The sequence below is a fragment of the Anser anser genome, assembly GCF_964211835.1.
Source record: "Anser anser genome assembly, chromosome: 9".
Classification (NCBI taxonomy): Eukaryota; Metazoa; Chordata; class Aves; order Anseriformes; family Anatidae; genus Anser; species Anser anser.
This window is the reverse complement of record NC_139729.1, coordinates 11,919,580-11,931,894: the sequence shown is the minus strand read 5'-3', so window position 1 is coordinate 11,931,894 and position 12,315 is coordinate 11,919,580. Positions and strand designations below refer to the sequence as shown.

The 12,315-nt window shown below is 39.6% G+C and overlaps 1 protein-coding gene across 8 annotated transcripts in view; it reads right to left on the bottom strand.

The window, feature by feature from the left end:
* The window catches only part of STAG1 (STAG1 cohesin complex component), a 187,481-nt gene that overhangs the window by 130,695 nt on the left and 44,471 nt on the right, over nucleotides 1-12,315 (bottom strand). For 6 of the 8 annotated variants that reach the window (XM_083848713.1, XM_083848712.1, XM_083848709.1 and 3 more), the window contains 2 exons: nucleotides 10,428-10,530; nucleotides 781-960 (listed from right to left, as the gene is read on the bottom strand). In XM_083848713.1, the coding sequence (XP_083704839.1) occupies nucleotides 781-960; nucleotides 10,428-10,530 (283 nt within the window). Of the gene's footprint in view, nucleotides 1-780; nucleotides 961-10,427; nucleotides 10,531-12,315 lie in introns of those variants that run through there. The other 2 variants (XM_083848715.1, XM_083848710.1) reach the window with 2 other exon arrangements.

The window sequence follows — 12,315 nt, the reverse complement described above, 5'->3', positions numbered from 1 at the left end:
GTGCCAAAAACAAATAGCTGAAGTACAGTAACTTACAAAAAGCATACAAACACTGTCAGAAACAATCATCTACAGAGGTTCTTGAGATGGGACTCATCTGGCCCAATAAATGCTTTAAGACCTCAGTAACTGATCAAAACTTAAAACGAGTAAGAAACACCTCCAGAGGTGGTTCAATATAGCTATCTTAGATATTTATCTTATAATGAAAAATTCGCCCTCAGGGTGTGTCCATCTTTGTCCCTCAGCCACAGAGGAAGTCTATGCAACTTGTTTAGCCTTCATCTGTAACTCTGGTGGGGACAGCAAGAACGCAAGCTGCAGTGTGAAGTACTCAAAAGTGCTTCAGCCAGCAGCTATTTTGGGGGAAAAAAAGAAAAAAGGGGAAAAAAAGAACGAAAGCTTTGTATCCATCAATAGTATCATCTTATACTTTTTCTTCCTGTAAAACTTGCTACAGCTTATCATTTAATGGACTGCTTAATACCAACATGTATTTACAATTTGAAAGCAATGGACAAAATAATGGAGAATTCAAGTGAAATACATGACTTTTCTGATCTGTCTCGTTTTTCAGAAACATGTGGCAGTCCCCAACTCAACGACAGCATGTTCTGTTCTTTATCATATACAGACTAAGATAATGTTAAACATGAAAGTCTACTGGACCAATACAGCTTGCGAAAAAAAGCCAACTGTTTACAAAAGCATAGCTCAGAATGAACTCCTACAGTCAGGGTACACTGAATGATGAAAGTGTAACACAATTAGTTATTTTACCTGCATAGCACTCTTCCCCAGCTTAACCACCTCAAACAAAGTGACAGGGTCCCCTTCTCCATTCTGCTGAGGGTGGCCATTAGCTCTTCCACGACTTGCTCCCCTGGCTCCAGCCTCCAAACGACCTTTGTCTCCTGGAGACTTCCGAGGTTTCTTAGCGGCAGACTGGGCAAAGAAAACCAGCAGAGTGAAAAAAAAAATTTATTATAGCTATGACATCTGACATCACTCAAAAGTGTCTCTATAAATCATATACATATATTACACATATATTTATACGCTCACACATATAAATACACGCGAATATCACAGAATAAGTCAGTCTGAAAGGGATCTCAGGTCTCCAGTCTGACCTCTGGCAAGGTCAAAGCAATGTCAGCTATGAAATTCAACCATGTTGATTAGGGCTTTATCCAGTCAGGTACATATATTTTTAATTACCAATACTCACTGAGAAACAACTTTAAAGCCACAGTCAAGGAATTCAACACTGCTGAATTCCCAGTGTTGAAGTACCAGTTCACATCAATATCCATGATTAATTGATCAACACAAACAGATAGTTGACAGCATGACTAGATACATATATGAATGGCAGCAAATTACAGACAGGACAGAAAAAATGTTTTCTGTTGGCAAACAAAGTGAATTTTCAGAATACATAATTAACTTTGGAAGACAACAAATAATTTATGAAACATACACTTGTCCTGTTAACAGTCTATTTCTGTATTTAAGTAGATATAGTAATTTTATAACAAACAATAAAGATTCAACTCCTCAATTCCAATAAAATTAAATAACTAAACTTATAATCAGATTTAGCAGATCATAATAATAGCCCCTTTCTTGCTTTAAAATTTTGAGTTAAACATTTTCCTTGTGAAACTAAATTATTCAATGTAAACTTTCTCCAGATTCCTCAAGCTCATAATCAGATGCTATAGATCCTACTTGTGATAGGTCACACAGTGAACATTTTGTTTTGAATTTAAGTCACTTTATGCAAAAAAATCAGTTTGGGGGGGGGGAGGTGAGATTCCTGCTACAAGCTTATGTCTAAAATCTTTTTTTTCTCCTACTGCGAGGCAGACAAAACCAAAAGGTGCCACAGAACAATGATGAAGCTATTTTGAGGAATTCTGTTAAAGAAAACATGCAAGCAACTCCACAATTGTACAGTATCCTCATGGTACCATTTACCTTGACCACACTGGCACCCAGTTTCCATTAAAGCTTTTAGTAAAGAATGTGAAGTCAGCATTTTTGGTTGCATCTTCCAACTGCAGACATGTTAAGAATTTTCCTGCAGAGGAAAGAAATCTCATTTCTGGAAGACAGACGGTAGAAGACAGAGAGGTACCCTAGCCTTCTCCTTGCTCTAAAACTGTCACTGCCAGTGGGGACAGGGAGATAAAGAAAAGGTCAAGGTGGAGCACAACTGCTTCTTGCAAATACTCAGTTAAGGAATTGCATACAAACGCAAGAAGGAAAGCTTAAAATAATGGGAGAATCTCTATGAAAAGTTTCTTGGATAACATCTGCATTTATGAGTAGAAGAATATGAGATCTCTGCCAATTATTGTTTTGCAAAGCTGCCTTTACCAGCAAGAAAGCTATAAATTAATACATGGAATGTTTGAGCTCAACCAAGCTCTGAAGAGACACATGATCACTATTTAATTAAAAAAAAAAAAAAAGTAAAAGTTGTTTGACTTAGATTTTGATTAGATATTAGGAGGAAATTCTTCACTCAGAGGGTGGTGAGGCCCTGGCCCAGGCTGCACTGAGCGGCTGTGGCTGCCCCATCCCCGGCAGTGCCCAAGGCCAGGCTGGATGGGGCTGGGGGCAGCCTGGGCTGGAGGGAGGGGGCCCTGCCCAGGGCAGGGGGCTGGAATTGGGTGGGCTTTGAGGTCCCTTCCAACCTAAACCTATGATTCCATTGGGGAATGTATAATCCACCTGTTCACTCAATGTGAGTGACAATAAGCTATAAGCACTTACACTAGCTAGAAGCACCGCTAAAGGAAAGCAGGAAGGCAAGCTGATGCCCTCTTCAGATGCTAATGTAAGCCAGAACAGGTCCCCTCTGTACTCAGTTCCCCTCAACATGAAATTCAAAGGGTGACATTAAATACTTCAAGGATTAAGGGAAAACAAATAGGAGATCGAAGGATATGTGAAATGCACACGCTGAAGGTGCCAAACACAGGTAGTCCTGCATCTCAAAAGAGAAAGACCCTTGCATTCACAGGTTAGGGTGGTCCTTCAGCTCAACCCAAAAGAGAAAGCCCTCGAATGCCATGAAGAGCTTCCACATAGAAACAGCCCTGCATAAAGGTAAGCCTGGCTCCAGTAAAGCTGTCAGACTATCACTGACAGGTATAAAATATGGCATTTCATAAGATCAAACAAACAAGAGTGGATTTGTATTAAGTCCCCTCTCCCGAGGATCCACCAAACGGTCCTCAAGATATGGGAAAAACAGAGCCCTGTGCTTTCTAATAGGAGCAGCAATGCTGCTTACTGCTTGCCACTTCTCAGCCTTTCAGCCCCTGTGAGAAGCCAGAAATTGCTGGCTTCTACCTAAAGCCCTTTTAAGCTCACAGTCACCCACAATGTTTTGTTGTTGTTGTTTGTTTGCTTCCTTTTTCATTTTAAGTATCCATCAGAATCCCTAGATAAGTAAGATCTGATTGCTCTCCAGACTCAAAATTGTTATCTGTTTATGACAGGGATCCCTGAAAAAGTCATGGAAAAGGCAAGCTGGTTAGCTGTATTGTATCTAAATGCATTAATAAATCCTTCTAATGATTTTCATATTCCAGGCATCTGCTGCAATGGCAGAGCAGACGCTGCTGAAGTGAATTAAGACTTCCAGAGGGAGGAGGGATAAAGAAGCAATGCAAGGAAAGCAAGCTGGAGGCTTGAATCTCACACTGAGAAAGGTGCTGCTGGGGGGCATTATATCCCTGCTTTCACTCTGAGATCCAGGACAGAGTCAGACCAGTGGCGGGGTCCAAGTGGACTATGTGTGTGTGAGATCTGAACTAGGGTCTCCCCACAAAGACCAGAAGAAATCCTATCTTCGTCTTTTTCTTTTTTGACTTATTTAAACTATTCCAAGATGAAGTTCTACAGCTCAACCTACACAGAGTACTTTACATTGTAATGTCTGTTATTCTACCAAAACAATCTCCAGGAACGTGGACATTAGTTTCATTTCCATACAATTCAGTTGAAGTGACTCTGTTCATGCTCACAACCAAGACATTGTTCCAAGTAATTCTTGTCAGAGATCAGCCTCGAATATGTGAAAGCTTCCAAGTTACAGCCATATGAAAACAGAAGTTATTATTTTTCAGATTTGTAAATTAGATTCAACTGACAGCAAATAAGGCTGAGAATTTATCCACATAAGCATTAGGAAATTCAGAAGTTCCAGAAGATGCAAGAAGAAACTCTAAAATGACCATACTGATGACCACAGAGTTTAACTGTTGTTTTATGGTATAAACCAAAGGAAGAAGAAACAAAATACTTATCTAGACTGTAATTAAACTGATATTGTGAAAAATTCAGAATTGTGTAATACATTAGCTAGATAATATCTTTCATTTAATGTCTTTAAAATGATTCTGAAGGGAAAAAAGTGACCCACATTTGTAAAAACAAGTAATAGAGCGAACGTTAACTTATACACTAAATAAAACCAAAAAACAGTGGTTTGACATTTTCCATTAACAGTGCCCAAGCTGATCTGATGTACTTCAGGAAGAAATAAAGACAGTTAAAGTGCTGCAGGTCATTAATTTCACCTGTCTTCCCCCTCCAGTAATGGCCTATATGTGCATTCACATAATTACATAGTATGTAATAAGTCATTTAAAGCAACACCCCATTTCTTAAGATAGCTGGAAGAAACTTTTTAACCTTCCACTTGAGTAAGACTGAAGAACTTGCCTCTCAAAGGCACCATCAACTTGAGAGGCCTCTGCATTGTAACACGGTATTAAGCAGAAGAGTCTCTATTCTGCTATTAAGCAGAAGGTAATGTCTGAGCTCATTCCGAATGAATACTGATTAAAAAAGGCAGCTCATGAACATTTCATAACATTGTCATGGTTATCCAGGAAGAAGTTATTGGATTCAAGCAGTCAGCCCTGTGAACGTCTTCATCACAGAAACAAACAAGGTGTTCTCTGTGAAAAACCTCACCCTGCAAATAATAACAGATCCAGGGTCCCTAACACCCAGCACACAGAGCTGCTTCAGCCATGCAGGCAGATCTATTCAACTCCAGTTTTAAGGGACAGACCTAAAATATCAGGCGAGCAAGCTGAAACAGGACTCTGATGTACATCACACTAAGCCACAACCCTCAACTACTGTGAAAACAACTTCATTTCTTCTAAGAATATTCCTTCCTACTATTAATCAGGACGTGTGTGATTTGGAACTAAGAGGGAAAGTCAATCCTCTGGGGTATTTATCATCCGTAACACAAGACTCAATAATGCTGAATCTGCTGCAAAGTTAAAATTTTACGTATGAAAACAAATATAAGGTATTGTAGTCCCTCTCCTCCACACCAAACCAAAGCAAACCAAACAAACAAACAAAAAGAAAATGAAAGCAAAACCATACAGTCTGTGCTGGGGACAAAAGCATCAAAAGTGCCTTGCTCCACCTTGCCTCAGAAAGGAGCATGAGGCGAGGAGTTAGTTGGAGAAAGGCATGCAGCAGCTTCCATGACTAAGAGATGAGCCACACCCCAGCAGAGATCTCAGAATTGCCCCCTCTGGGACAAACTGATGTTTCTTCTTATCCTCCAAGTCAAACAGGATAATCTCTAGCTACTCCTTCTGCAAAATACAATAGCTGAAATACAGTCACGGATCTCTCTCACTCCCTCCAACCTCCAAGAGCTATTCTGAGGTCCTGGGGAGGTAAGACCAGGTAGGTTAATATAAAGCATGGCAATGAAAGTGACCAGCCCTCTAAGAGAGCACTGATCCAAGAGAGGAGGCAAAAAGGTTGAATGACTAACTGATTTGAGCCTCAGCTCACTACTGTGAAAGAAGCACTGGGGTTTCAAATCCCCCACCTAGAAGAGAAGAGAGCATCCATGCCCATGTATTTCAATAATGCAGCAGCCAGAAAAGACATTCTTTAGCTGATGTTACTCAGCAACTCCAAGCAGAGGGCTGCCATACATCACTCCTTGAATACACAGCACACGATTCGCTAAATATGTATCCAGATGGTATGCTCACATAGAGCTTCATGTAAATATATGCACCAATACATCCCACTGACTGGACAGGTTCACCTCCCAGCCAATTGCTCCACAAGCATCTGCTCTTCATGCTTGGGTGTTTAGAAGCAGACATGTGCAAGGGGGAGGCTGGCCCCAGCCACTGTCAGTGCTAGAACAGGACATGGTGCAACTCCTGCTGTGTTCACTGCATAGTTTGGTGACTTTGGGACAATCAGGTTACATTACGAGAGTTACTCTGAAGGACCAAGATGCTTTATCTCTTCGCAAGCCACTTGTCTAGTACACTCAGTGAAGTAGACTAGACTCATTCGAACAGAGTAGACTCATTAGAGCAGTCTCTAGAGAACTAGGGGGGCAACATGAGAAGCAGCATTTTCAGGAAGGAAAGGTTTCCCAATTCATTAAGGTTCTCTCTGAACTGGAAAGATCTTTGCTACGAATGATGAATTCTCAAATGAGGTCTACCTCCTTACAGAAGTCTCACATTTGCAATGAGAAAATCTTTCTCTGGAAAAAGAAGTCTGTTAAAAAGCTCCATCTTTCTAATAAAAGCCAAGTCCATTCTACAACACTACCGCCTAAATCTTTTTAAAATAAATACATAGATACGTATATTGACAGAGTACATTGTGTGCAGCTCTGTAACAGAACAACACAGCTAGGGAAAATGGCACAGAAGAGTGAACTCTCCAAAAGAGGTCAATACATTGATGGCAGACGTGTTACTGTAGCTGCAATGGCCTAAGGACATAAGCAAGTCAACAGCTGTGTGGAGAGATTAAATAATCTTATTCGACCATCATATTTTAAAGGGGGGAAAAAAAGAAAAAAACACAAAACCCATTAGTACCTTCAGGCACAGAAATCTTTCTTTAACGTTACAAAAATGAAAAACAAAGCTAAGTATCAGCTGAGAAGAACAGCTCTAAATAATTTGTTGTACACCTAAGAGTAAAGGTAGATAATATCTATGGAGGAAATAAAACTGATGTTAGCGGATGGAGGAGTGGGAAGAAATGTTAGAGCTGTGCCTCCTGTGACAAATTCACCTGTGAAATGTGGACAGGATCGCAACAAGGGTAGGTTAGCAATGTGGAGGAGGAAAAGTGAAAATACATTGTTCGCAAAACCAATGCTTCATCTACTAAGTCTGTGATTTTCAGTATTCAATAATGTTATAAATGTAAATGCATAGAACTAGTCTTTCAAAGGTGCCTGCATTTCTCCTCAAGGATAGCATAGATTGAGTGGCTTATTCCTTTTCAGCCTTTTTTTTTACAGTAGGTTCTGATTTATTCTTTTCCATTGCTGCAGTATCATCTGTGGAGGCAGGATGCGATTGTGGATCCAAACATACACATCTACTGTCAAGCCACCCAAAAAAATAAAAAAAAGACTGAATTTAAGGGTGAGGGGAGAGCAGTAGATGTCAATTATCTCAATTTTAGCAATGCTGTTAACAGTCTCTGACAACATTCTTGTATTCAAGTTGGGAAGTTGTGATCCAGATGGGCAGACGAGACAACTAGATGGATGGACAATTGGGTAACTGCTGGGCTCAGAGGCTAACAGATCAACCTTTACCTAGATGCTGGTGATAAGGGAGTACAACAAAAGTCTGTGATGGAATGTGCCCCATTTCACACCTTTATCAGATAGCCAAATGGGGTGAAAAATGGACTCCTGTCAAGGGTGCAGATAGCAGGGAACTGGCAAGAAGACCACTCACTGATAGCAAGGTCCAGCCTGGAGGGCTAGGCCAACAGGGCACCCAAAATTCAGCATGAACAAAGTCCTGCCCCTGGCAGAAGAACAAATCTTTGCACCAACACAGGCTGGGGACTAACTAGTTGGGGAACAGCTCTGTAGAAAATGACACTGGGTTCATGGCAGACAGGAGATAGCAGTATGCCCTGGCAAGCAAAGGCCATCAGCATCCTAGGCTGCACAAACAGGAACATAGCCAGTACACCAAGGAAAGGGATTTTCCCCTTCTACTCTGCACTTGCTAGCCCATAGCTGGAATACTGCGACCAGTTTCAGCCCCATGCAAGAGAAACATTGATAAACTAGAGTAAGTTCAGCAGCAGGCTGTCAACATGGGCAGGGGGCTGGGGGCACTTCCCCATGAGGCTTTATTGCAGCAGTATACAGTGGGAGGACAAGCGACAACAGTCAAGAACTGAAACAAGAAAGTTTCTGAGCAGCTAAAAGGAGGTTTTTCACCACGAGGAAAGACAAGAAACAAAAGAGTGCTCAGAGAGGCTGTACAGTATGCAGCCCTCGAGGTTTACAAAACCAGACCGAAAGAGGTCCAGGCAGTGAGTTCTGATCCCGCTGATCCTGCTTTGAGCAGCTAAGAAAAGTCCCTCCCACCCTGAATGATTCCATGACTGACCATCACTATTGCTCTCCTCCAACACTCTTCCAGTCCCAGTACACCCTTCTTGAGATTTTGGGTTGGAGGTAGAAAGGGGGGGAATAAAGAAACCGGAATTAGGGAAAGTATTCCATATTTTGGCAAGCCAGAGTTATAAAAAGGATGCAGTATTTATTTTCTACTGTCTTCCTCAGCTTTAATATTGGATTTGCTTTTTTGACTCAGATTAAACATTAAGATGATGCTTTTGTGTCATCTTGCTCCTTGGCAGCAAAAGTCAGCTCACAGCCCATCATTCTGGGTGAGTAATGACTGCTTCCCCTGTATTTTCAACACTTAATCATGTACACTTAATGAGCCTGGAGTTGTTCTACACGTAATAAGCAAAGGCTTCTGCAGAAACTTGATAACTGGACCAGGAGAGTGCTTCAGTGAATATTCCCAGAGGAGCAATTAATAAGCTCAAAGAGAAGGATGAGGAATGCCTTTTGTAACATTCATCTTCCCTTTCCAGTGCATATGAAAGGGGTATAAAATACTACCCACCTTGCTTTAATTCCTAGACTAACAACCTTCTGGGTTAGCAATCAGGTTACACCACTGTTTTTTTTTTTTCTTTTTTTTTTCCCTCCTTCAATTGGATCATCAAAAATTGGTAAGTTTACCAGTGAGATATTCTTAACAATTTCTGATTTCACCCTTTGCTTACAGGCTGTGTAAACAGAACCTGTTCTCTTTAAATCTTTCTTGTAAAGACAAAGTGAGCGTATATGTCCATCTGATGAAGAACACAGGGCCCCATAGGAAACCCTGCTCAAAAGCCTTCAGAAAGGGAATAAAAGTTGCATGGAAAAGACCAGCATTTAAAATGTCCACTCCCACATTCCAGAAACTGTGAAGCACCAAACTGGAAGCCAATATGATGGAGAAACTTGCTCCAGCTTGGCCAGCTTGCTTGAGAGGAACACATGCTTCTGTCCATTCCTACAGTGTCACTACCCCATGCTTCGGAATTTAGATGGATGCTCTAAGGATAAAAACCAAACACATACAAACAATCTCTAAGTGCTGTGTATCTAGACATTCATACTGCGGGTATACCTGTAGACAAACGCCATGAAGAGAATCAAAACAATTAACAGCAAACACACAAATTCCCACCAAAAATCTCATTCCACACTGTGTGCTTCAAGCGATACAAACAAACAAGAACTGCATCTCATGACCTTGAACTGAAACAAATGAGCACAAGACACAACAGAACTTCTGTATTTTCCAATTAGGTAAGATTTTATAAAATAAATGAAAATAGAAGACAAATGCACCTTAATACTATGTGTACTAGGGAATTGTTTCAGCATGCTCCCATTCATGGACCAGCAACAGACAAAGACAAGTGAAGAAAAGCATTCTGTTAGTAAATCTTAGTCAGCAGAATTGTGGATTAACTCCCATTTTATGTTAGATAAAAAGTTGAAGCTCCCCATCTATATGTAGGACATCACACATGTCAATTACATAAATTATGAAGATGTGTTAATGGATCTTCTGAGACATTATGTTAGTACTATACTGAAACTCTTCCATTCACATTAAGAGATTATCAATTACAAAGAGGATAGCTCAAGGGTCATTTGTCACTTGAAGAAATCCATTAAAACTTCCAAAACAAAGTGGTCATGTTCACTGAGATTCTTCTCATGTCTGGAAGAATGTTGTGATATGACAACAACAACAAAATTGCAACGTTCATGTACATACCTAGTAAAAGAAAAAAGCTACTATGATCTCATTTTATGTCCCTTTTTAATCACTTCAAACAGTTATATTTCAATCTGATAAATATTTCATACTACAAGTCTTCATAAAGTTCGACATAGGACTCATTAAAAGCCTATTTATGTGACCACAAGATGATTAGATGAAAAACAGTTTGCAGTCAATTTTAAATAGATGCATAACAAAACAAAACTAAATTACACATACTGGAGGCCTGCCAGGACGGCCCCTTTTTCTTTTTCCTTTGACTTCTGTTTCTTCAAGCTCACTGCCAGCATCTGAATGTGCAGTAGTTTCATTTGTAGAATCCCTAGGGGGGAAAAATACTAGATAAATTAAAATGATTTGAAATCAACAAGTAATCTATAACTGACTGATTAAATATTTAGTCCTGAGCCAGGAAAAAAAAAAGTCAGCATTAAAAGTTTTGCCACATTTATTCTACAAGCTAAGGAACTAAGCAATGCTAGCTCTGGCAAAAAGCCTTACCTTTTTATAGGCTGGAATGTCATTTTATGGACTGAAAGTTACTTAAATTAACAGCTTCTTTTGAAACCAAGTTGCACTTCAAAAAACTGGCTATATTAAACAGCAAACTCAACATACCCATCCCACATAACGTATTCACTAGTATCAACTTTCTTTTACTCTTGTTAACTACTTTTGAGCTGCTTTAAGGTCATGAGAAAGCAATCAGGAGTCTGATCCAGCTACCACATCATTAGAACAGTTACACAGGTTCCCACTAGGGTTAAATTGCGGTTTTAGTCACACTTGAAGACAATGCCACTGTGCAGCTGTTAATAAAGAAAGGATTAACAGTGACCGGGAGGCTCAAAACAGAAAACTCACTTCAATCTTAAGACATTTAAGATTCTTGTAGTTAGAAAAACATTTTCACTTGTACAACGATAAAAAACCAAAATATTCAGGCTATTAGCAGAGAAACCCATATTTTTTAATCATTCCCATTTTAGACTAAGGCCATACTGAGTAGGGGAGAAACGTTACCTCAAATTTCTTCAATTTTCCCCCTATAAGCCAGGTCCAAAAGGTACTGCCTTCAGAACAGGCTTGGCTGCTTGAAGAACCCCAGCCTTTAAGTGATCTTCTGAGGCGTTAAATTTTGCCCAAGACGAGCCCACAAGCAAAACCATTCGTTACTGATGTGCTTTATTTTTAGTTTGCTAGACCATGAGAGACCATTGCTAGACTCACAAGATCTACGTAAATGGAAGAATAACTGTAATAATGTGCTAGCTTACTCAAAAGATTGGTGAAGTCTAGTTCTAATCATAGAATTCCTTAAGGCCAGTATAATTTCCTTGAACTAAAAGGAGTTAAATTGCTTTAAAACTTGTGCAAGGGAAAGGGGGGAAAAAAATCATGCCTATTCCATTACATTGTGTAGCCTCAAATATAACAGAGGGCATTGGGTAATCTGGTTTACAGAAACTGAGAAACTTCAGCAAGCCGTGATCTACATACATCTGCCACTTTTTCTTTAAATACACAAAGGAGGAATACTTCACAAATTTGCTGCACCACCAAGAAAGCTATTTAGTAATGCAGAAAGATGCGAACATCATTATATTAGAATCAAGAATCTTCTGAAATTTCTCTTCAGTGAAATTACTGTATTCTTCTAGGTGTCCTTCTAGTATTTTAAGGCATTATTTTCCAACCTTTTCCAATTTGCAAGCACAAAAACACCAAGGTGTGTACATAACCCTTCACAAAAGCTAAAATGCAATTATCTGCTTTTCTGAACATAACATCCACAGAATACTTCAAAATGTTCTACATATCCCAGAAGTTCATACACCCTAGATTAAAACAAACAGTATTCAAGCACATTGGAGTTTCCAAGCTATATGCTTTTACAACCGTATTTCTACAAAATACTTAAGACGTAGCTTAGTTGTGATGATTTTTAGAGAAGTAACTTTACTGCTTCATAATATATGAAATCTGGAAAACTCAATACTGAACTATGAATTTAAAAAATAACTGAAACCAAATAAAAAAAACAGTTCAAAATGACTTGCTTAAATAGTGTCACATTGATGAACAGCAATGCAGCAAAGATGTCTAT